General features: G+C 52.7%; 1 protein-coding gene across 3 annotated transcripts; it reads left to right on the forward strand.

Annotated features, from left to right (window-relative positions):
* The first annotated feature begins 295 nt into the window (after positions 1 to 295).
* On the forward strand, positions 296 to 22,125 carry PDGFB (platelet derived growth factor subunit B). Of its 3 annotated transcripts, none has more exons than XM_061450804.1 (8): positions 296 to 431; positions 5,914 to 6,776; positions 13,088 to 13,184; positions 16,343 to 16,426; positions 16,876 to 17,081; positions 18,809 to 18,950; positions 19,343 to 19,512; positions 20,742 to 22,125. In XM_061450804.1, exons 2-7 carry the CDS (start codon positions 6,687 to 6,689, stop codon positions 19,477 to 19,479), a joined length of 756 nt encoding a protein of 251 aa, XP_061306788.1. In that variant the 5' UTR covers positions 296 to 431; positions 5,914 to 6,686; the 3' UTR covers positions 19,480 to 19,512; positions 20,742 to 22,125. The 3 variants fall into 3 exon arrangements, with proteins under 3 accessions (XP_061306788.1, XP_061306787.1, XP_061306786.1); XM_061450803.1 differs by lacking the exon at positions 296 to 431 and adding an exon at positions 692 to 817; XM_061450802.1 differs by lacking the exon at positions 296 to 431 and having other exon boundaries at positions 5,784 to 6,776.
* Positions 22,126 to 23,305: the final 1,180 nt, after the last annotated feature.

Genomic DNA, 23,305 nt, shown 5'->3' on the forward strand with positions numbered 1-23,305 from the left:
GGGCAGGTCCCCATGCCAGTGGGGTGTCAGATACAGGGCGTGTAGGATAAATACACACCCGCTCTATACGTCTCACTGCCTTTCCGGCAGCACAGCTCAAAGTCTATTTTTAAACTCCCTCCTTTATTACACAGCCCAGCAGATAGCAACGGCCTGCCTCCCTCCATGCTCCCCCTGGGGAGCAGGATGTCCTCCACACCACCCTCCTGGGGATGGGGACAGGACACAGGGTGGGCTATGGGCATGAACCCACCCATCTCCCCCACCACAGGCTCAAGCCATGGAGAGTGCAGGCAAAAGGGGGTGCCCGGCTGCATTAATGCTGCTGCAACCCAGCTGCTGTCTGCACCGGCATATGGGTGGCACAGGGTGTTGCGTCCTGCTGTATCAGTGGGAGGCCAGTTTTGCTCAGGGCTCATGGCTTACGGGAGGTAAGTAAGCAGAGGGTTGGGCGCAGTGTCACCAAATCCACCTGCTGCTGGTGTCAGTGTGACCGAATGGGTGCAGGAGGGAGGACCAGCTCTTGTGGGAAGCGCACACGGGGCTTTCCACCTCGGCCGATGCCCTGACCCCCGCTGATCAGTATTTAGAGTGGGTTTTGCTCTGCGATGTGGGCGGCAATAGCAGGTGTGTGGGGAGGAGAGCTGCTTGCTTTTGGTTTTCGACCCTCATCTTCATTTCATATCATGAGTCATGGTACGTTCTGAGCTGAGTAACTGCTGGGGCTATTTTTACTCCAGCTCAGCAAGCTTCCTTCTCACTGCTGCTGCCACCACCGCCACTCACTGCAGACCCAGGGGCAAAGGATGGGGAGACGGTGAGTGGCAGAGGCCGAGGGCAGGGGAAGCGGTGTTTGGGGTGGTGTCAGTGGAAAGGGGGACCGCTGCCCACCTGATCAATTTGGAAACAAAAATAGTCTATGCCTCTTGAAAAACAACAGATGACCTGCGGTGTGTGGTGTGTTCACACACACACACACACGCACGCACACACGTATATATTTGTTATACTGGGAGAGGGGAAGGGGGGAGGGAGAGAAATTCCTTTCGAGTGCTATTCACCAGTCTGGAAAAATAAAGAAGGAAAGCAGAACATTTTTTCCTTTCATCAAAACAGGAAAGAGAGGGGGAATGGGGTGGGGAGCAGATCCATAGACATAATGGATGGTTGCCAGAGTAAGGAAATTGTTCCCTTTCACCCTAAACTTGGGAATTGTGGGGGGAGAGCTATATGGTGGTGTGAGCAGGGAAGGCTGCATCCCCTCCTCCCCACCTGGCATAGGAACGTGCATGGACACGGGAAAGCACTGGGAAATCGGTCCCCTCAGCTTTGTGTTCTCTCTGAATCCTGCTTGAGCTGCACATCCACAGAGATGTGAAATGCTTTTGCCTTCTCCTTCACCCCAAAGCACGGGGCAGCAAGCTGCGGTGGGCACGAGCCCTCTCCCTCTTTGCTGTTGTCAGGTGCTGTGCTCTGCCCTCTGCATGCATCTCGTTCCCCTTCCCCATCCTCTCCTTTCTGCCAGGTTTCTGCCAGGAACGGGTGAGATGAAGGAGGTGGTGAGGGGCTGGGGGAATCCCTCCACCAGAGAAAGACAGGCAGAGGAGGGGGTTCCTGGAGGAAGCCTGGCAAGGTGCCACTGAGCACCTGCTCGCAGGGTGACACCTTCCCTTTCCCCTGGAGCCAGTTGCTCTGTGAGGGCTTTACTCATCCTTGGAAAGCATTTTCCCTGCCATCGCCAGGGGCAAGAAGGTGAATTATGCAAGCCCTGGGTACCCCGAGGCTCTGCCTTTCTTCAGCACCAAATATAAACACCAGGTTCCTTGACTGTCTCTGTCTCCTTCCTTTGGCCTCTCTTCTCCTTTCTCCTTTCTTCCTCTGTTAGACCTAACTCAGTTGTTAGGGCAGCTCCCATGGCAGCCGCCTCTGCGGGAAATGGTGCAAAGTGCCGCGTAAGCTGTATATGATGACTCTGTTCTGATCGCTCGAGTCAGGATAAACCTCATACAAACAGGAGATGTGGCATAAAAACGATGCGCCCACAGAACGGGCCTCCTGGCGTAAACTAGGCATACAACTTACTCTAGGTTCTTCATTCCGGTGTCTCGGCTGCTCTCTTCCATTGACGGCTGCGGCAGCCCCCCAGAGTAGGCGTTAGGGATTGCTCATTGTTCTCCTGAATGTAGAGACCAGAGCGGGAGCAACACCTAAGTTAGGTACCTCGAGTGGGCGGTCTGACTACACGCTGGCTGTCAACACCTCCTAATTTCTTTCATTGATTGTTTTTCAAACTAGGGCTCATCATGGAGAGGCTGAGACATCTCAGCTGGTTAGACTGAGTCTTGCTTTCCATTGCCAGTCCTGTTTTCTTCCTGCTGTTTCACAATTCCCTCCCCTTACTAAAATAGGTAAAAAAAGATATCACCCTTCACATCATACCGCTGTGGATGGTGGCCCATAGATCATTTTTTCCACTGACACGAGGTGAGGGGAGAGCAGACTTGCAGCAAGGAACTGCCTATTGTCCTCAGACACGTGTTGCCCTCCTCCCTAGTGATAAGAAAATAACCGAGGAGATGAGTTCAGCTGTTTGCAGGTTAGAAAGCAGTAGTGGTGATTAAAGTGTTTTAATAAGAAACCCTCCTGCAGGCTCTTATGAAATCTCTGCTTTTGTTGTGGTTTGTCTGTGGGGCCACTGCCAGCTAGCACAGTTGTGACTGGACCTCGTCAAGTCTGTGCTGTAACAGGATATAGTTATGGTCCAGCAGCTTCATGTAGCCTTGAAATACCTTCCCACCATATGCAGTGGCAGTTTCAAACTCTTTTCCTGTGATATCTGGGACACTGATAGCCTCATTGGCCTCCACAGCCACCCCACAGGCCAGTAAGGGGAAGGTAAGAGTTGTCCCATTGGATTTAGGGGTTCGTAGGATAAATGACAAGGTCATTTCACGACAGCAAGGTAATCCAAGGAGCGCCCAGCCAGCTCAAGGCACAGCAGTTTAAAGTGCTCGTGCCCCTGTTGAACTCAATGTCAATGAGACTGGCCCAGCCTTTAGTCAGTCTAAAGACCTCACTAGAGAAAAAGTCTGTCCCTGTCTTAAAAGCAGAGAGAGTAAGGAAAAGCAACTGAAACCTGAGTGGCTTGAATATCATTTTGCTGTATTTCCAGGCAGGGTCATAGGTAGCTGATTAGTCAAATTCCAAACATCCTCTTCCTTGCTGTCTGGAGGTTCAACAGGGATTAGCTTTTTGTTTCTGATGTCAAGCTTCTAAAAACTGCCCAGCATCATCCACATGAAAATAAATAACTCTATTTCTATCTCATTTTGCATGTAACATAGCCGGATATTTAAAAAATATAAACCCACACGTAACATCCCCAAAACCAGGCCCTGCAGCAGCTCATGCTGCTTTTGAGCAAGAAATCTGCAGCAGTCCCTGCTAGCTTACTGCGGACTCCTTCTCCTCTCTGCTGGTGATATCTCTCCCTGCTGAAGAGTTTGATCAACCTCCCCACACACGGGCTGCTCTGTCCTGGCCAGGGAGCCACTGTGGTGTGGGGGACACCCTACACAGCTTGAACAAGGTGGCATGAAAGTGGTAGATCCATGCCAGGTTATTCAAGGGCAGAGATCCTCAAAGGGCACATGAGCCTCCGTTTACCTGTTACGAACTTTGAACATGTAATGGTGTCATGGACATTCAGGACCTTGCCGCCCTCAACTCCATCTACACAAACAGAAGGACTTCCAGAAGCTGGTTTGGCCATCCCAAATCCTCAGCTTTCCCCCCACTGATTGCCAGGGAGCCCAGGGCTACATCATTCCTTTGGCTGGTGCCATCTGGAGCAAGCTGGGATGAACCCAGGCCCTTTTATAACTTTTTTTTTGGAACCTTCTACTGATTCAGAAGGAGTTTCAGCACCCAGGTAGACATTAGGGTAGTCAGGGTTTGGAGCCAAATTGTCATCATGTGAAATGGCTGGTACACTGCTGGCGGGCCAGGATGGAGAATGAGGGGAATTCTAAGCACCCTGAGGAATTTGGGGTGGGACAGGGCTAGCATGGCTGGAGCATCTAAGATAAAGTCCTGTTAAGGTCTCTGGAGGTGGAAAAAAGCAAAGGTATGTGTTGCATTCCCACTTCTTCCCACTTGAGCTCTAAAACTGGGACAGAGCCTGACTTCAGGGTCAGTGTGAGGGACTCCCAGGACACTCCTTATCTCTGCACTCATGCACCTCATACGGCCCAGGCTTTGGAGCTAGCATGACTCTGACAAACTCCACACCTGCGGGGAAATCTGGGCTCTCTTCTTCTTGGCCAGGGTGAATTGCAGTGATCCCCTGCAACCCAAGAGCACCTTGACATGCTGCCCTACCCTTCGTTTAGTGCTTGAGTTGCCTGTGTCCGTGATAGGAGGAGCAGAGGAGCAATGCTATTCTAAGAAAGCTACGGAGGACACCCAGACCTCCTTGTGTCCCTGTGCCTCCTGACCAACAGCCACATCCGTGACCCTGAAGTCAGGCTCAGGGGTGTAGCTAGCCAAACTGGGAGGTGTTGTCAGATGCATACTACAGAAGAGCATTTGGTGCACTGCCTGCTGCTCGGTTATGGTAGCTGGTCCTCATACCTGGACATATGGTCCTCATACACTTTGGACAGTGCACACAAGAGCACTGGTGCGAGACTGTGTGCTTTAGAGAGGGTTGGCTGCATGAGGCTCACAGGCACCTAGGTAGTCTAAAGGGAGCATGTGTGATGCTGTGAGATGAGGCCACTGGTATGCCAGTGGGTGTATATATGTGAGAAAGGAAGAGAGAGGGGGAGAGTGAAGGAGAACACATGGATGCCCAGGGATGTGTGAATGAGACAAAATTTGCACGTAGCTGTGTATGCGAGCGGCTTGACTAGAAGCATGTGCGTAGCATAGAAAAAGCAGGGAAGATGCTTGGGATTCAGAGCAAACGCCTGCTGAGTGCCTGTGGTGCATGACGGTGCAGGAATGTATTGGTGGATATGAGCCTGCACAAAGATGGTGCAGAAACCCCTCCTGGTTGTGCCGGGAGTGTGCTTTGCAAGTGTGCAACTCCATGCCAAGAGGTCACCTGTACGTACATGACAGGGCGTGCGCACTGGTGTTTTTTTCCATAGGATATGACTGTTTCTTGAACTCACCTGTTAGCAGCCTTCCTCTCCACACCTCTCTCCCCCCACTCTCCAGCAGATATCTGCTTGCTTAATTTCCCTTCAGACGTTTATTATATTGTGGAGATAATCACGCTGCAAAATACCTCCCAGTGCCATGAGCACCACCAGCTTGTCTTGTAGCAACGTTTAAATTTCTCTGCCCTTTCTTTTCTTTCCCCCTGCACACAAAGAGATGTTAAAGTATTAAAGCCATTTCTCTCCCTGGAGGTAGTGGTGCAGCAGGGCAGGGAAGAAGGCGAGTGGAGCTGAGAGAAATGCTCCACTCGCCTTGAAACAGTGAGAATCCGAGGCCAAAAGAATAACAAACTACCATGCCGGGAACTCCTCTCTTCTTATCTCTTCCTAAGGAGGAAGGAATTTCTGTCCCCATTCCTCACGCGATGTTAAAGCCACATTACACGGGTTATTGCCACATTAGTCATTTTTAATTAATTTATCATTTAAATTAACACACTTTTTATTTTGTCAGCAATGGGCTGCTACTCCCTCACTAGATTTTCGCCTTGATAGCCAGCCAAGAGGAGGATGGCAAGTTATGCTCCACCCATCTTCTCTCCTTATAAAAGGAGCAGCCCCGAGTGCCAGCTTAGTCTCTCTTGCAGCTCGCACACTAAAATAAAGACCCATCGGCTCACTCGCCTCCCCGTCAATTTTACCTTTTCTGCTTCTTTTCCTTTTTTATTGTCTTGTCTTGTTGCAACAGAGCACGGGAGGCAGCAGCAGCTCCGCTCTGAGGCTTGTCAAGGCTCAGTGCCTGCACATACACACACACGCAACCCAGGGAGAAAACATTTGCTCTCACCTGTCTCCAAACCCAAAGCAAACCTCACGTCCAAGCGAACGGCCAACACTTTGAACGAGAAGGCATCCAAGCCAGTATTTTAATGTAAGGAGAAGAAATTCAATGTATGCCAGCAACTTCTCACTAAAAAGCAAGTGTGCGCGAGGAAGAAAAGGAGCATTTTAAGAGAAGGACACCTTAAGGAAGATTTAATTTTTTTTGGATTTCGCACTAAACTTTGGAAAGTTTTTTTTCTTTTTCTTAAATTAGTATTTTGTGTATTTTTTCTCTAAGAACATTGAGCCATTGTTGCCTGCATGTAAAATCTTTTACATACATACATACATTTTAAAAAGCAAGACAACCAAGAGGAAAACCAGCATGTGGACCACCTAGCAGAAGGCAATACTGAAGCATCCCTCGCGGCAAGGGGGACGCGGACTCTGGATGCGGATCATTTGGAGGGACTGCATTTCTCTTCCACCGGGCTTATGAGATAGCACCGAGGCAGGCGAGTCACCGAGAATCACTTCTGCCTCCCCCCTCCAGCACCACCACCTCCTCTTCCAAGGGCGCCCGCAACTCTCCCACCAGCAGCAGCCCGGCTCGGAGGGGAGATGGGAACGCGCGGCGCCCTCGATGCCTGAGGCCGGGCGGCTCTGCGGGAAGCGCTTCCCTCCCGGGGCTCCCCGTCCATGTGCCCGCAGCCGGCGGGGCCTGAAGTCGGCATGCATCTCGGCGTGGTCTTCGCGTTCATCCTCTCCCTGCCCCTGGCCCGCCTGGAGGTGAGTTTCTATCGCGGGCAGCGGGCGGTGCTGCCGAGCCGCCAGCGCCGGGGCTGGGTGGGGGGAGACCGGCGGCGGCGGCGCCTCCCGACCCGCAGGTGCGGCGGGGTGAAGCCCCGGCGGGGAGCGGAGCTGCGCGGCGGGGACTCGGAGGCCGGGCGGGCGGCGGCTGCGTGCCCCGCGCTGAGGGAAGGGCTGCTGAGGGGCGCGGGCGCGCTAATGGCGGGCAGAGCCGGCCCTGAGGGGAGCGACCGTTGGGCCGGTTTCCAGCCCCGCGGCGGCGCTGCCCCCTCAGGAGGAGCGGTGTCCCCTCAGGACGTGGAAATACGCCCACCCCGTGCATGTCCCCCCACACTGGAGGGGAAGGGGAGGCCGGGTCCCTGGGTGCTGCCGGGGAGCCTCCTGCCCCTCAAGCGGCTTCCCCCGGGGCTGTCACTCCAGGGCACGGTGCCCGCCGGTGGCTCCGCTGCCATCGCGCCTCTCACCTCCTCGGGTTGTTTTGTGAGGCAGGGACCGAGTCCCAGTTGTCACCATGTGAAACCCATTGCCGAGGGGCTGATGGAGAAAGGGGCGAGGTGGGGGACGGGGTGGCTACAGACAACTGACTCGCGGGTGGCATGGTTACGCCGTAAGGCGTGTGTCAAGCTGTGGCCATGGAAAGAGGCAGGAGATGGGTGTCTCTGCTGCCTGTGCTTGCACAGTCACGCCAGCATCTTGTCCTGCAGCCCTCCTGCATGCTCTGTTCAGGAGGGAGCTGGGCACAGGGTGGGGACCAGGTGGTGGATTTGGCTGATGGATGTGCACCCCAACCCTCTTTGGTCTCCCAGTGTGGAAGTCAAAGCCTCACCCTGAGCCATGGTTGAGGAAAAGGAGCCCCAAGACCCCCAGTCCTGTGCTGTCACATTTCATTGCCCGATTGCTTGCAGTTTGGAGGGATCAGAAAGCCCCGATCATACAGCTCTACCCAAGGTGGTGAAACTATGGGTTAGATCTGCAGCTTGGGGGTTGTCAAGGGCAGGAAAATACCTTTCACTAAAACTTTCCTCCCTTTGCATCATTTCTTTCTCTTCCTTCCTCATTTTCGGGCAGGGTGGGTGGGTGCAGCCCTCTGTGGGGTGGCAGGGAAGGGATTGGGTGTGAAGCATCGTATCACCTCCTTATGGGCCCATTTTGCCCTTGCCCAAGCCACAAAGGGAAGCAGTTAGAGCTGTGGGCTGCCCAGTGGTTATGTTTGTTTTGGGCAGTGGATGGTATTTCCTCTGTGGGTGGCTCAGATCTCTTTCTCCCATGCAGCATGAAACATCAGCTATGGTTGGTGCTGAGGAAGGGTGAACATGGAAGTGCCTGATCCCAGGGGGCTGTTTTTCTGTGCTATGATTACATTGAAGGACTGCACAGCTCTATGAGAGCCTAGTAGGGTTATAGTTTGGGAATTCTGGCTGTAGGTTCCTTGGGAGGGATCATGATATTCAGCATTTTATAACCGGAGAACAGAGAAGGTTTCTGCTTGGGTAGATGCTTCTGCCTGCAATCAGTCCCTACATCTACTCTGAAGGTAACGCATTGCACCCTCTGTACCAGATGCATACATGACTTCTACTGGGAGGCTGACCCATAGGCATCCTCTGCATAGGGCTTGCACCTCCTCTAGTGCCATGCTGGAGAAGGTGCATGGGGAACAGTAGCTCCCCCTAAGCAGCAGCGGCCTGAGCCAAGAGATGGAGCCTCCTGAGTCCCTCTCCCTCTTCGATCACACCCTTTTGGAGCTGCAGGGCCCTGGAGCTCTTCCAGCCGGAGGGAGTACAAGCCTCAGCGGGAAGGTATTTGCCAGTTGGGAAGTGAGGATGCTAAACCAATTTGCATTTGCCCCACGGGCTCTAATAGTTGCCTTGCAACATTTACAGAGCTGGGCTGAGCCCAGTGTGTTGTGCTGGGGTGAAGCCCCACTGGCAGGGCTTTCTGGAATTCCCGAGGAATGGGGTGCGGCTGGGTGCTTGGTTATAACCTCAGCCCAGCTCCCCATCACGTCTTCCCGGTGCAACGCTCTGTGGCACTTCCCGATTCTTCCTAGCATAAGGCTGTGACAAGGAAAAAGCAGTGTAAGCCCGGATGGATGACATGTGTGGGGTGAGCTCCTGGAAGGAGCCGGGAGAGTCCTCCCTGCCTCCCTCTCACTGTCAGCTGATGCACAGCAGCAGGAGGGAATGGCAGTGGTTTCTGTGCTGTCTCCAGTGCTGCTGGTAGACAACGGGCCCTGGAGGTGGAAATGCCTCCAGCCCTCGCAGGGGAGGTGCTGGGGGTGTGTGGAGGAGCAGGGTGGAGCAGCGGAGCCCCCTTTGAAATGGGAAAAGGGTGGGTAGGCCTGGCTGTGTTCTAGCATCGTGGGCAAGATCAAACATTAAGTTTGATTCTTCTAAGGGAGGAAGACGTAAGGCACCGTCCCATGTGGAAGGGGCTTATGTGAGGAGGGTTATGCCTCTATCCGGTCGATGTCAGAGTGCCCCTGTAGCTGAGAGTGGTGATGGAAGGATGTAAGCCCTGTGCCAGGGGAGCAAGAGCCTCTGGGCTTCAGCAGGCTGATGGCAGGTACTGCCAGTCCTGCCATGGAATGCAGTGGAGTCTCCCCTCAGGGTCCTCACATCAGCTTCAGAGGGAATTAAAAAATGCTGTTTGTTTGGGTTGGGGTTTTTTGCCTGGCTGATCACCCTGCTGCCGAGATCCCTTACCACGGTCAGTGTGGAGGTGCTTGGGAAAGTCCTTCTCCGCTGGGCAGAGGAGACTGGTGCTGCTGCTACCCTTCTGTCCTTCTGGGTGCAGTCAGAGGTGGGTGTGTTAGACACATCACTTCGAAAAAGCGGACTGGAGAAATCCTCACCTCAGGAGTATGCCTGGCTGGTTTCTTTGAGCCCTGAAGGTCTTACCTTCCCTGCCAGTTGCACAATCTTTGCTCCCTCCTCCTCTGAGTCTGCTTGTGCAAGCCTGTGAGTAGCTGGAGGGAGGACCCAAGCACAGCCCTGCTTACTCCCTGCGCCACCTTGGCAGCAGCTCATCGCTGCTGCAGCATCCCTGGTCCTCAACAGCATGTGTTGGCAGAAAGCTCCAGAGGCACAGGGGTGGTGGGGTAAAGGAGGAGGCTGATTTTGGGAGAACGTGTCTGTGTGTGCCTCCTGTTTGAAGGGCATTGCTTCACATGCATTGGTTTACTGCTGATGTCTGGGAGGAGGGAGGCAAAGCCAATGCACCGAGGGGCCCTGGTGTCCCAGCTACAGTGCAGCATAGGCAGGGCCCCTGCAGCCTTGTGTGCTGTGGGTCTCACTCCCCAAGCACCAGCAGCTGGGAGAAGGGATGGGGACATCCCTGCCAGGGTCTGGCAGAATGCGGGGTGACCCTGTGGTTTGGTGCAGAGCCAGCAAACCACACTGCATTGAGGCAGAGGGAGGGAGGGAGGGAGGGAGGGAGGGAGAGAGGGAAGAACAAACTTACTTTCTTATAGGAATTCAGGGCCTTGTGGGACTATGAGGCCAGGCCTTGGGGCACTTGAAAGCCAGCCAGGAGTCCATTGAGACAAAAGTCTTCTTTGATGTGCCGTGCAGTAAAAAAGGAGAGATTGTTAACCTGTGTTAGACAAATAACTCCAGAGGAGCTGCTAAGCAGGAAAGGCACCAGCTGCTTGGGCTGGTCTGTTGAGGATCCCACCTCCTGCAATGCTCCTCCACCTTCTCACCCCATGGGTGGCTGAGGGACCTCTGTGTCCCTGTATGCCATCCCCACCATGTGCCCCAAGCCTGGGTGTGTGCGGTACCCACAATCTCAGAGCCTCCCGGTCATAGTGCTGGGCGGGGGGGGCAGCGGCACGGCTGTTCCCATCAGAGACCCCAAAGGGAACAAGGACAAGCCATGCAGCTCAGGTCTGTGCAGCTCCTCTTAGGCCAGCCTTGGGCACGGTTCTGCAGCACAAGAGGAAAGGAAGGAGCCTCACAGACTTGCGGTTGTCACTGGCAGAGCTGCCTCGCAAAGCCTGGGGATGATGAGCTGTGTGGGCTGGTGATACACCACAGCCATGCTGGTAGTATCTGCAACAAGAAAAAATTGGCACCTAAAACTGCTACTGTGAGCAGGGAGTGGAGCTTATTCCTAGAGACAGCCTTCAGCAATCCGGCTCTTGAGGGCCTGCATTTGCAATCCCCGATTCTTATCTGTTCCGCCTGCTCTGTGAGCAAGGTGACACCTCCCAGCTCGCCTCCAGAGTCACCGAGTCTCGTAGCACCTGCCGTAATCTCCCCCAGTGAGTGCCGGAGTTTAAAATAAAGTTCCATTTCCTACACGGATTGAGTGTCAGGAAGGACCAGGGGCATCCATGCACAGCAGCATTCGCACACAAATGCATTTGGCTGACAGGTGCAGGCATTAAAAACCCTGAGCTCTGGCTGCAAGTCCTGGGAATTGCAAATGATCCCTTTTCCAGTAAACGTGTGTGGCACAAGGCAGGGAAGTGCTGCAGAACCTCTCTGGCACTGGGCTGTTGGTCCCACTCTTCCTCACGCAGCAGGAGTTGTCAGAAGGCATCTTCATTTCGCAGCTATTCAGTGATCCCTGAATTATACAAGTCTCTCTCGCTGTGCATTCATCACTGATGCCTCTCCCTTCTCCCTCAGAGACTGAGGAAGTGATGCCTGGGGATGTGAAATCTGCTTTTTGCTGCAGGCGGACAGCCAGATCTGTGGCAAGATGTGACAGTGACAGGGACGGAGCGGGGCAGAGAGGCTTGCTCTGACTCGAGCTCTCTGGTGGATCTCGCTGCGGAGGTTTAAGATGCTAGTGCTGTCTGCTCTGTGGCTATCCCAGCAGGTGTCTGCCCCGTGACTCAGGCTGCAGCAGCCTTCAAGGCACCATGTCCTAGTTTAAGTCACAGTATCAGCGGGTGGGCTAGCAGGACACTCCTATTGCCCCATTAGTAGAGGCGAAGGGCGGGTGGCCAAGAGACAGGCACGTGTGGGAGGTTGCCAGGCTCAAGCAACCATGCAAAAGTGGCTGCAGGTTTAGGCTAAAGCCCTCAGGGTTTAAAAGCCAGTGTTTAACCACCTGCCTGGGGGTTTTCCTCGGCTCCAAGTGGAAGGGAAATGTTCTGCAGTGAACACAGGCAGGGAGAGAACAGTGGTACACTAGAAGGACCACACACATGCCACTTACTGCCCATAAAAACCCCACATGAAAATCCCTGCGTTTCACAAGCACACGGGCCAAATTCTCCTCTCAGTTACAGGGGCATGTGTAGGGCTGCGGCTCAGATGGCATCCAGCACCCGGCTGAAAGAGCAGCTTTTCTGCATGAGTAGCCCTGAATGAAGAGAGCGAGGAGCTAAGCAAACACTTTGGCCAGTACTTTCCTCGTCTCTTTTTCTAGCCTTTCGGAAGTACATTTTAATCAGTGCTTGCTTTCCCACACCGCTCCTTTGTAGTCTTGAGAAGTGCTGTCACTAGGGCCCATACAAGCCTAGTGCCGGAGTCAAATTCCCAAGAGATTGATGGTGTTGCACCTGCCTGCACAAACCCTGAATTTGTCCCATCGTCCGATGTCTGCAAACCTGCTTACTTCAGGTTTTTTTTGGCACTGGTACGCAATGACATCCTGACTCCCATGTGTTTCTTCATCCAAATGAGCTCCTCAGCCCACCACCTCAAAGAGCCTTTCATGTCCTCCCTGCAGCCTTGGTGGTTTCAAACAGGCTCACGCCGGAGCAGCCTCAGCTGCAAATGTCTGTCTTCTCCTCCAACCCCAATCTGTTTTTTTCCTTTCTGAAGAGTATGCAAATGGTGTATATTATTGGGCCACTGTGGTTTGAAAACACACGCGCAAGCACACGCACATACACCCCATATCTGACAAAGCCCATTAGGGAGTTTCATAACGGAGGGAAATATTGGGAAGCTTTTATCAGATAATGTAAGGGAAGTCTGTTAAAACGCCTTTACTGCAAGCAGCAGGAATGAGAGGCCACCTGGAGAAGCCATACAGCACCGGAGAAGGAAGCCTTGCTGGCTGCTTGCACAGCGTTTGGGGCTCTGCTGCACAGCCTGGGCATTTCTGGGCTTTGTCAGTCACCCAAACGCTTTGTGGGAGTCAGTGACAGGGGCTTTTGCTCTTGCTCAGGTTTCAGGCTTGTGCCTTTATGTGGGCATGTCTTTGGTTCCGTCACGCCTCCCCCATGCTCCTTCGACTCCCCCAGCTCCTGCTCCATGACACAGTCAGTATTCACAGGTTGCCTCTTTAATGCTTGTTTCTCACCTTCTTTCCTCTTTGTCATCTGGCAGGGGGACCCCATACCTGAAGACATTTATGAGATTTTGGGTGACAGCTCATTGCGCTCCATCAGCGACCTCCAGCGCGCCCTGCAGATAGACTCCGTAGGTAAATCTCCTCTTCACCAAACACTCCTCTATTTTTTCTTAACTCTTTGGTGGGGAGGGAGGGGGTAGTCTGTTTTCATCAGACATCACTATAAATATAGGAACCATTCAGGAGCCTGGCTATCTACACACCCAAAACCCCCAAAAACCTGTGGGAATTAGGCAACTAGGAGCTCTTCTAGATCTCCTAACTGCTTGGCCCATCGAGGGACACTGGCTTCCAAAAGCAGTAGGAGATGGGCATGGTGAGTGCCAGGAACCGAGGTCAGCACTTTTCACCCTGGGAGATGCGCTAGCATCTGAGCTTGAATTAGCCAAGCATCAGTTTAGGAGTTAGAGAAATGGGAGGTAGAAATAGGGTGATAGAGGAGCAAAGAGCTGAGTGGGTGTCCAGGGTTAGCATCCACAAAAGGCCATAGGCTCCCAGAAGCTCTTAGGACAAGCATGTCAGAGCACGTGTCCATGGGCGAGATATGGCACAAGGGGCTAACTCAGGGTAGCGTCGCTCCCCTTCTGCCCACAGATAAGAGTTGTGGGGTCTGCCGTGCCTCTGGGTCACTTGGGCAGGGCTGAGTGCAGCGAGTGGCAGGAGCAGTGGAGCGCAGAGGGGTCGGCACGTGTGGGAATTGGAGCACACGCTGCAGCGGCTGGGCTGGCCCAGGAATTTATTTATAAACGGTCTCTTCAGAGCAAATTCCTTTCTATTCTAACCCTACTCCCGCCCGTCAGCCCCCGGCCCCCCCCAGCTCTCCTTCTCTCTTGTGTTTTGTCTGTTTGGAGCTTTGTAATCCTTGCCGAGACACTATCTACGGGGGAACAGAATTTCCTGCTTTTGTTTCCTATGCCAGTCCAACCACTGGCGCAGTCTCAAAAGCATTCCCGCTGCCTTTCAAAACGGCCCTGGAGGGGCAGGGGGGGGAAAGCAAGGGGGAGGGCACCAGCTGCATTCAGCTATTGTTTGCCTTAGAAAGAGGCAATGAGGCTCCCCACCACAGCCACGGCCGCTCCCTGCCCTCACCAGTTCCCTCCTCCTCGTCCATGAGCCACACAATGGGGCAATTTCCAAAATTAGCTGTGCTGGATTGTCCTAGGCTGGTCCCCTCCACCCCAACTGTCTTCAGTGCTGACCTGGGGTGTAGTAGAAGGACAACCTGGAAGAGGGAGGGAGGGACCTGGTTTTCCATAGGAGATTTGTTTCAAGTCAACAGTTGTTGCTGTTTTCCCCCCTCTCCCTCCTCTCATCAACTCAACTTGTGCACAAAAGGCAGCCCCCACCCTCGTTTGATGAAATGCCAGGCAGAGTAGGGAAGGAGCGGCTGAGAAGATGCGTGCAGTCTGTCATGTCCCGGTGTCTAAGGAACAGATACGTCTCTATTGTGGATACCAACCACCATCAGAAGGAAGAAATAAAATGGGCTTCTCTTCTTGGACTGGGAGAAGGCTGCAGAGCTTTGAGCCACTGGTTTCACTTCAGGTCCCAGATGGGAAAGGCTGGTCGGGGAAACAGAAAATAAATGATGCTGTGAAGCTGCCTCTTTGTTGCACCCTTTGGCTTTCATCTGCTCCCAGGTAGTGACCAAGGGGCATCACCACTTGCTTGCCCTCTGTGCAGTTAGTGTCTTAGCAAAACAATCCCAAAGTGGCTGGACTTTCTCGCTGTGCTGTCAAGGCACCCTGTGTGTGTCATAGCTGCTGTCCTCCACTGCCTGCACAGGGAGCCAGGATTAGGTAGCTCCAGAAGGCAGATGAGCTCTTCTGTCCTTAGACACTACTGTAGACCCATGGGTGTAGAGTGGGGTTCATCACCCTTAAATGTGGCTGCCCTAGAAGCATGCAAGCCCATCTAAGCCAGTCATCCAGACAGCCTCCGTAGCCCCTAGAGAACTACTGCCCTTCTAGTGTATGATCCATCAGATCTCATTTTGGGTGTCTGCCTCAGGGCAAGATGAATGGTGTCCTAGATCTGATCATACCTCTCCAGCTGCTTTAAAGGGTGTCTGTCTGTCCACCTCATGTGTAGACGTGCTCATGCACATGATTTCTGCCTTGTGAATACAACCCCTGTGCACTCATCCCAAATCCTTCAGCAATTGCTTCAGAGCTGAGTGGACAGCAAAGTCTCTGCTCCCCCTTATAAGAAGCTGCACTAGGGAAGGGCTGAGGAAGAGGAATGGGACATGATAGGTATGGGAAGTCTGCTCCAGCACACATCTGATAAACAGAGATCTTCCACTGGCCCCATATTCCCTTTAAGAAAATTGCTCCCTTGATGCTGACGTCCATTCAGCTTCCTTCAGCTGCTAAAGCAGGTCAGAGAAGGAAAGAACTGCGGCTGGGTGGGAGCTATCTCTGAGTGCAGCCATTGTCTGGAGCTCAGGAGGGGCTGTGTGTTGGAGTGCTCCATGGGGATTATGGGCATTTCTCTATTCACCGCTTCCTATGGGAAAAAGCAGTGGGGTGGGAGGGAACTGCTCAGGACTGGCCTGAATGCTATCGGTCTTCCTGTCCCATCACTGACTAAACTACCTCCAGATCCTGCAGCTTACCTTAGAGTGGTGGTGGTGGGGGGAAGTAATTTTAACTTTATTTTTCAGTTCTTCTCTCATAAAAGTGACCCTGACCTAGAGCGGCTGTGGTGGGTTGGGAGAGAAAAAGCAAGCGCCCCACCTCTCATCCGTCATCCCCTTCACTTCCCCTTTTACCCCCCAACTCTCCCAGTCCCAAGCCATGCCAGCAAGGTACCCCAGTGTCACACACCAACCTTTCAGCTGGTCCCATCTAAACTTTGATCCTCCTTGCTGTATCCTCGTCTCAGCCAGCTGATCCGAATCCCTCTGCTACTCCTCTCTGACACCAGATAAGCCCTGCCATAGAGCATGGCATACTTGGGCTGGAGTTTTCCTCTCCCAGACCTGACTGGGATCCCTCTTTCATGATAGGCTTCTTGCTTTGAGCTGGACAGTCTGAGCTAAGTGCAAACCGAGAGTGTCCATGCCCAGCACAGCTGTGACCTTGCTGGTGGATTTACACCTAGTGTGACGTCTTGGGGCTGTGGCTTACCTAACTTCTCTACATGTTGTCTGATGAGTAGAGCACAAGTGCCTGCTGTCTTCCCCTGCCTCTACCCAGTTCTATTAAGTCGTGTCTTTCCCTTTGCAGAGCAAGATAGCTCGAGCCTGAACCTGAGTACAACTCGGCCTGGTCAAAATCCAATGGTCCTGTCTCGAGAGCGACGAAGCCTAGGTGAGTTGGGGTGCACCTTGTGGTTGTTGGGGCACTCACCTGAGCAGCTGTAGGTGGATGCAGATGCATGTCTTGAGATACACATGTGGTGTTTGGTGTTACAGTGCGACTGGATGTGTAGGCAGACAAGAAGGAGGGTCTGGGCCTCATGTAGGAGCTGGGTGTTACACCCCAGGAGGGCAGGAGAGGGAGTCTGGAGCTCTGCAAGCTGCTCTGCTTTAAATCCTGCTGGTGCTGATTTTATCTACGGAAGAGTCATCTCCTGCTGAGCTACTGGGGCCTCCTCCACAAGGTGTAGCTCTGTCCAGGGAGGGAACTGGAGGAGTGGGAGAGAGAACGTGTATGTGTAAGAGCCATGTGTGGTCTTTTCCTTCTAGTAGAGGTGGATGCAGCAGGCTGGTAACAGCAACAAAGCCTGTTTCATCCCCACTTCTTCTGGCCTCCCGCAGATGCTCTGGCAGCAGCAGAGCCGGCTGTCCTTGCGGAGTGCAAGACACGGACCGTGGTCTTCGAGATCTCCCGCAACATGGTGGACAGCACCAACGCCAACTTCGTGGTGTGGCCACCCTGCGTGGAGGTGCAGCGCTGCTCCGGGTGTTGCAACAACCGCAATGTGCAGTGTCGCCCCATGCAGATTCGTGTGCGGCATGTCCAGGTAAGGGAGACACTTCTTGCTGCTCCCTCCTCTCGCAGCTCACCTCCATCCTTATCCTCCAAAACCCAAACCAGTGTGGGTCTCAGGCTCACATATCTGTTCCCTTGCACCGCTTCTGTGGTTACATCTCCTGCATTAGCCACGCAGCGCTGCAGCCTCTGGTGCGGGGTGACATCCCCTCATGCCAGCCACTGGGACGGCTGGTGCTGTCCAGCAGCTGGGGACTGTCACCACAGCAGAGCTACAGGGCACCGTCCCAAGATGCAGCTCCACACTGTGGCTATTTCTGGGGCTCGAGGCAGCCTTGTCTGCTGTGTTAGAGCAGAAGAAACAGGATGCTTTCTTCGTGGGAACTGGTTTTGATGCAGAAAGAGGAGGGCTTTGCAGTTCAGTCTCCATCCCCCTGCTGCTGCTGCAGCTTCTTCCCAAGACATGCACTGGAGCAGCTCCTCCTCTTTCTCAGCCCCACGGTTGCCTCCTGACCCGCTCCAGCACTAAGCAGACACCTGATAGTTAACCTCTTGCTCTGATCCTTCCCTCCTCACAGCTACCAGTGATCTCCTCACAGTTTCCTCCCAGACAGCTGGTTTAAAAATAATATTCATCCCGTACTAATCCTCTGCCTGAGCCATAAGAGACTCCCCCAGGCAGGCAGGCAGGCAGCAGAGGTTGGCTGAGAGAGGTTGTATTCACACAGCCCTTTTCATCAGGAAATTCCTTTCTCAGAAAAGCCAGGCCGATTGAGGGAAAAATGTGGGGGGGAGCAGGAGTTGTTTTTGTGGAAAAAACAAGTGAGAGGTCAAAAGGCAGCCTGAAAGAGTGACCTGGAAATGGTTTCTTTGAGGACAGAGGTCTCTCTATTGTTTGGCTGGAAGTGTTTGTCTAGCGAGCAGCGTGTGGTCTGAAGCGTGTGGAGTGGGCTTTCAAGGAAAGATAAACAGGCCTGGCTGCTTCTGCGCTGGCTGAGGGATACTGCTGGGGGCAGTGGGTTTGAGGAATTCCATCTCAGAGCAAGTATTTATAGCTCGTGGAGCACTTCAGGGACCACAGTCTCACCAGATAAGCTGAGTGGGGTCAGCCCCGCCTGCTCCTGCAGTGGGAGGAACCCCCTAGAAAGCTTGTGCCCTGTGGTGGGATGTGGAGCAGTGAAGTCTGTCCTCTGAGTCAGCACTGGTGGAGAGTCCGAGGGAATTTCCAGAGAACTGCCTTTCCTGTGAAACACGGAGCCGAGGCCTTCAGCCCTGCAAGTTATTAAGGAGCGTGAGACAAATTCAGACAGGCCTCAGCAGAACTGGTGAAGCTGCGCTTGCTTGCATCGGGCCTGAGTTTTTCTCCTTTTGCCCTTCCTGTAGGATCCTGTGGGAGTTAATTCTGGTTGCTCCCATGTCCCCACCATCACATCTGTCAGAAACAAGCTGGTGTGCTCTGCATGTCCCATGTGTCTGTCTGGTGATCCACCAGTCATCCAGCTTAAACAGTGGCGATAGTTAGGAACAGGGGAGAACAACCAGTCACATCCAAACTTGTCTCGTCTAGGTCTGCTCTACGCTGGTGTGTGCAGAATTAGCTCCCATACACACCACCCCTGAGTTTGAACCGTGCTCTATAAACTGCCTTCTGACCCTCTCGGAAGAAAGCCAGTAGTGAAGTGCACCAACACTGATTATTTTACCAGAGTGGGAGCTGAAGTTTTATAAATCTCTTGCTTGCTTCTCTCTCCCACATAGGTGAACAAGATCGAATTTGTCCAGAGGAAGCCAAATTTCAGGAAAGTCGTTGTGCCTTTGGAGGACCATGTGCAGTGTCGGTGTGAAGCTGTGTCCCGTCCACCCCCCAGGAACAGCCGGCCAGTGCCACGTGAACAGAGACGTAAGGATCCTGGCATGGGTAGAGTGGAGGGAGGCGTGATAAGAGGCTGGGGGGGAGAGGAAAGAGCCCTCCGCTGGTTTCAGTCTGCTAAGCTCCAGTGAGTCCCATGGGCTGGTTTATACCAGCTGAGGGACCTTTCCCAGGATGTGTGCCTGCCAGCAAGGGGCTGAAACTGAAGGAAAGGAAGGAGCGGAAGGTGAGGGGTGATGGGAAGGGCATTGTGGGAAAAGTGAGAAGCAGACTGCGGAGAACAGAGGACAAGGGACAGAAGAACAGAAGGAGGCCTTGTGGCCCTCCTGTTGCAGAGCTCTTTATTGATATCTCGTGGAGAAAGATATTTCAACATGAGCCCTGCCCCTCTCTGTACAGACATTCTCCCCTTGTCTTGGCAGGCTTGTCACCGTCGTTCACCACAGCCGCTGTCTCACAGAGGCAGCGAGTACGCCGGCCGCCAGCACAGAAGAGGAAACATAAGAAGTACAAGCATGTCAACGCTAAGAAAGTGCTGAAAGAAATCCTCATAGCATAGAAGTGCTGGCAGGGGAGAGAAAGCACAAGGCAGGTAACAGCAAGCTGCTTTTCCAGTCAGGGGAGATGTTCTCCTGGGACACAGCTCTGCCCAGGCATCTCAGAGCCCTCCTACAGCACTATCTGCTTTCAGCGTGGGGCTGCTGCAGGGCCTGGGCACAATAAAGCCCAGCTTGAAGGAGGGAGGAGGATTAGGCTAGGATCCAACGTGTGCATCCTATTTATGGCTTTATGGATCTTTGCAAAGAAGAGAGGTGGAAGCATCATGCTGCAGCCACACTTGCTCTCAGGCCCTGCCCTCTCCTTCCCCTGCCTCCCTTACAGGCAGCCTGCAAGGCTGACTTCTCTCTACACCTAAATCCCCTTGGGGTCCGTGTAATTCATCTCTTCTGTGGAGCAACTCCTGTTCTCCTTTCTTTATTGATTCTCTGTTGAAAGCAGACAATTAATGTTGCTCTGGGGATCCCTTTTCCTTTTATTTCATTAGTTGTGTTGGCAGAAAGACTGGAAAGCAGCAACACTTCTAGTTCCTCTCTCTCCTAGCGGGAAGGCTGTGTGCATAAGAAAGGTCATACCAGGGGAAAGGAGAACTGGAATCTCTGGCAAGAGATCTGGACTTCGTCAGTCCAGGGTCTGATTCTTCTCTCCCTGACTTGTGTAAACAGGAGTAATTCCTTCGTCAGTAGAAGAATGTCACTGGTACATGGGAAAGGAGAATAATCCCTGGTTCCCTATGAGAGAGCGAAAGGAGCAGAAAAGAGGGATAGAGTAGCCAGGGCACAGCCGTAGGGAGGAGGCTGAATTTACAGAGAGGCAGCACAGCCTAACAGGGAAAGCCCTAGCCCATGACTCAGCAGTTCCAGCTCTACCACAGATCCTTGTATGAGCTTGGGCCACTTGTTTCGCATTCACTTCCCCTTACCTCCTCAAGAGGGGGGACAGAGGGGCTTCCACATGTGGTATTTCAGGAGACTAGGGGTGCCAGGCAGTGCCTTAGGATTGGTATTCTCACACTTAACACTACAAGGCTCTGATTATCCCAGAATCCTCCTGGACAGCCCGAAGTTCCCACGTTGCAAATCCAGGCAAATCTCAGCTGTGGCTCAAGCTGTCCAGGAGATAAAATAGAGATGGTCAAAAGCCCTCCTGAGCTTCTAATCTGGTGCTTCAACAGAATAATATGCAGAGGAGAAAGCAGGAGAGAAGGGGAGTTGGAGGGGAGAGGGTTCCATGTTTTAACGCGTGTTTTTGTTTCATTTCCAGGTTTATTTAATATATTTGCTGTATTGCCCCCATGGGGTCCTTGGAGTGATCACTTTTCCTCTTTGTCCGTCTGCCTCGACGTCTGATTCAGACGGCAATTGGTGCTTCCCGTTCCAGCAGTGGACCTTCTCCCACCAAAGCCTCTCCCTTCTTTCATTTATTAGCATAATTTTAAAGTTTTACACACACAAACAAGGACAAACAAGATCTATCTATCTATATATATATATATATGAGAAAAGAACAAAGTACAGATAAACCCATGAACCCCGACAGCCACAACATGCGATGAGGACAGGACAATGCCTTCCCCGCTCCAGAGGACAGGATAGAAAATGCGAAAAGGAAAGTGGGTCCAATTTCTTCCAAGGGAAGGAGAAAAACACATGGACAGAGGGCAGAAGGGGAATGTTCTCCTTTTCCCTCGTGTTTCTGGTAAGGCTGGGGGGCCTGGCTGAGATCAGCGCTTGCACTGGACCTTCATTTTGCAAACAGGCATATCTCAGATTGCGATGGTGGAAAATGCACTAAGGACTTTATCACCCTACCTGGACAGATCTATATATTTTTAATGTGCGTGTGTATATTTTATTTTAAGAAAAGGAAAACCAAAACCACTAAGATATACAACATCTCGGGGAACAGAACACAAAAAGAACCACAAAGCAAAACAAAAGAAGCCAAAAGCATTCCCCCCTTCCCTTTCCCCTCCGGCTCCTGGTGCTGACTGGAAGGTGTTTGGATCATGGGGAAGGAGTGGACAGCAGCAGGCCCCTGACAAAAGGGGACCCATCTTTGCACATGCTGTTTGAGAATTCAACTTTCCAGGCTCGGACTTTAAAAGTATTTTTTCAATTCACTCTGTATGTGTGCGTGTGTACATGTGTGTGTGTGTGTGTATATATATATATACGTGTGCGTGCGTGTGTATGTGTGTATGTGTATTTATACATCCATATATAAATATATATATATGTTCTTCAGCGGATTTTATTCCCCAGCGGCAGGAAGCTCAGAGGCACGCGCAGCGGCTTGGCTGGGCTGGCAGGAAAGCGTGCTGTTACTGCAACGTGCCTGCGAGGGCTGGGACGGGACAGGCAGAGGCATCATCTGATCTCTCATTGCCCTTTTCTCTCCCTCTGCACCAACCCCCCCTTCTCCTCAACACAAGTTCCTTGCAGGAGGCGAAGTGGCATCACAACGAGACCAACAACAGCCAAACTTAGAAGCATGACTTAATCTCAGTGAGCTGTCCTTGCCTGTTCTGTGGTCCTGAGAGCAGCATCATGTCATTCCCCCGAGGTTTTTAACCCCTTCATGGGTGTCCTGCACACCGTGCCTCCCCTGCTCTCTCCCTGCCAGTGTCCCTGTATCTCCCATCTTCCTTCTCAAATTTCTTCTGGATTTTTGCCTGTTTGATGTTCCCACCTAGCTTGGAAGTTTGTCCGAGATGTGGGCAGCTCTATGTAGGTATTGAGAAACAAATGAGGATGGTCTTTGCAGTTGGCAGCAGCCATCTGAGAGAGAAACGAGCTCTTCTAAGTGAGGAGGACTCAGAAAACAGCAGGAGGGTCAGTTGTAGAGTCCCTCCTGCGCCACTGCCTGCTCCAGAGGAGGGAGGAGGACACTGGGGACAAGGGCTATTTCTGCACACCTGGTAGTCACTGTTAGCAGACATGTTACGTGGGATGGGAATTTCCAGCACTACCGCAGAAACCCAGTCTTGGATTGTGCTGTGCTGGGCGCTGCAGTTAGACATGAAGAATTGCCTGCCCACAGCTCCGGTGGCAGCCCTTGTCCCTCCTGCTCCAGCCACTTCTCCCGCACACCCAGGCAAAGCCCCGGGCAAGGAGGAGAAGCCACAACCTGGGAGCTGTTACAGGTCACCCAGCCCTCGCCTCCTGCAAGCCCAGAGCACTTCTCAGCGCATCTCACTGATGCGGCACGTTGCTCCCTTCCTCCACTCCCAAGCCCTGAAGTCTTAAGACACTTTGTTTTCCTGTTCCAAAATCTGTTTCCTTTGGTTTGTAAAGATGGTAAGGTTTTATTTTATTTTGATTTCCCCCCCCCCTTTTTTTAATGTAAGATTAATTTATACTCAGTGCTGTATTTAAAGTTGTAAAAAAAAGAAAAAAAAAGGAAACAAAAAAGGAAACCACCTCTCAGACGATGTTCTTTCTTTCTTTTGCATGCTGAATGAAATGCAGAGGCTAAACCAGCTCCCCAGGGCACAGAGTGGGATTCCCAGGGCCTCCAGTTTCATTTTCAGGATGCTTATTGCAGAGATGGCAGAGAGAAGCAGCCAAAGCTGGGAAAGCCCTGGGAGCCCAAAGCCAGCGGTGCTGTGCTCCTACTTCCTGCCCATCACCCAGCTCTTGGGCTGGTTTGAAACAACTCAGGCGCTGGGGGTTTTGTCTTGAATTGGACCCCTTCTCCTTCACTGCTCTGTTCGGACACCCAGACAGAATCTCCCTGCGCTTTCATCCTATCTCCGGATTCCTCTGCTTTGAAGGGCTTGGGACAGCCAGCAGTGTTTACACTCCCCAAAGCTGTACAAACAGTCG

The sequence above is a fragment of the Pezoporus flaviventris genome, unplaced genomic scaffold (assembly GCF_033815535.1).
Source record: "Pezoporus flaviventris isolate CSIRO_AGI_PZ_B2104156 unplaced genomic scaffold, CSIRO_AGI_Pfla_v1 ptg000011l, whole genome shotgun sequence".
Classification (NCBI taxonomy): Eukaryota; Metazoa; Chordata; class Aves; order Psittaciformes; family Psittacidae; genus Pezoporus; species Pezoporus flaviventris.

Bases quoted from the DNA above. Each gene is read 5' to 3' on its own strand.
- PDGFB (XM_061450804.1), top strand. From the start codon at position 6,687: ATGTGCCCGCAGCCGGCGGGGCCTGAAGTCGGCATGCATCTCGGCGTG. The intron at 16,427-16,875 runs GTGAGTTGGGGT...GGCCTCCCGCAG, and splicing joins TCGAGAGCGACGAAGCCTAG to ATGCTCTGGCAGCAGCAGAG. The intron at 18,951-19,342 runs GTAAGGATCCTG...TTGTCTTGGCAG, and splicing joins AGTGCCACGTGAACAGAGAC to GCTTGTCACCGTCGTTCACC.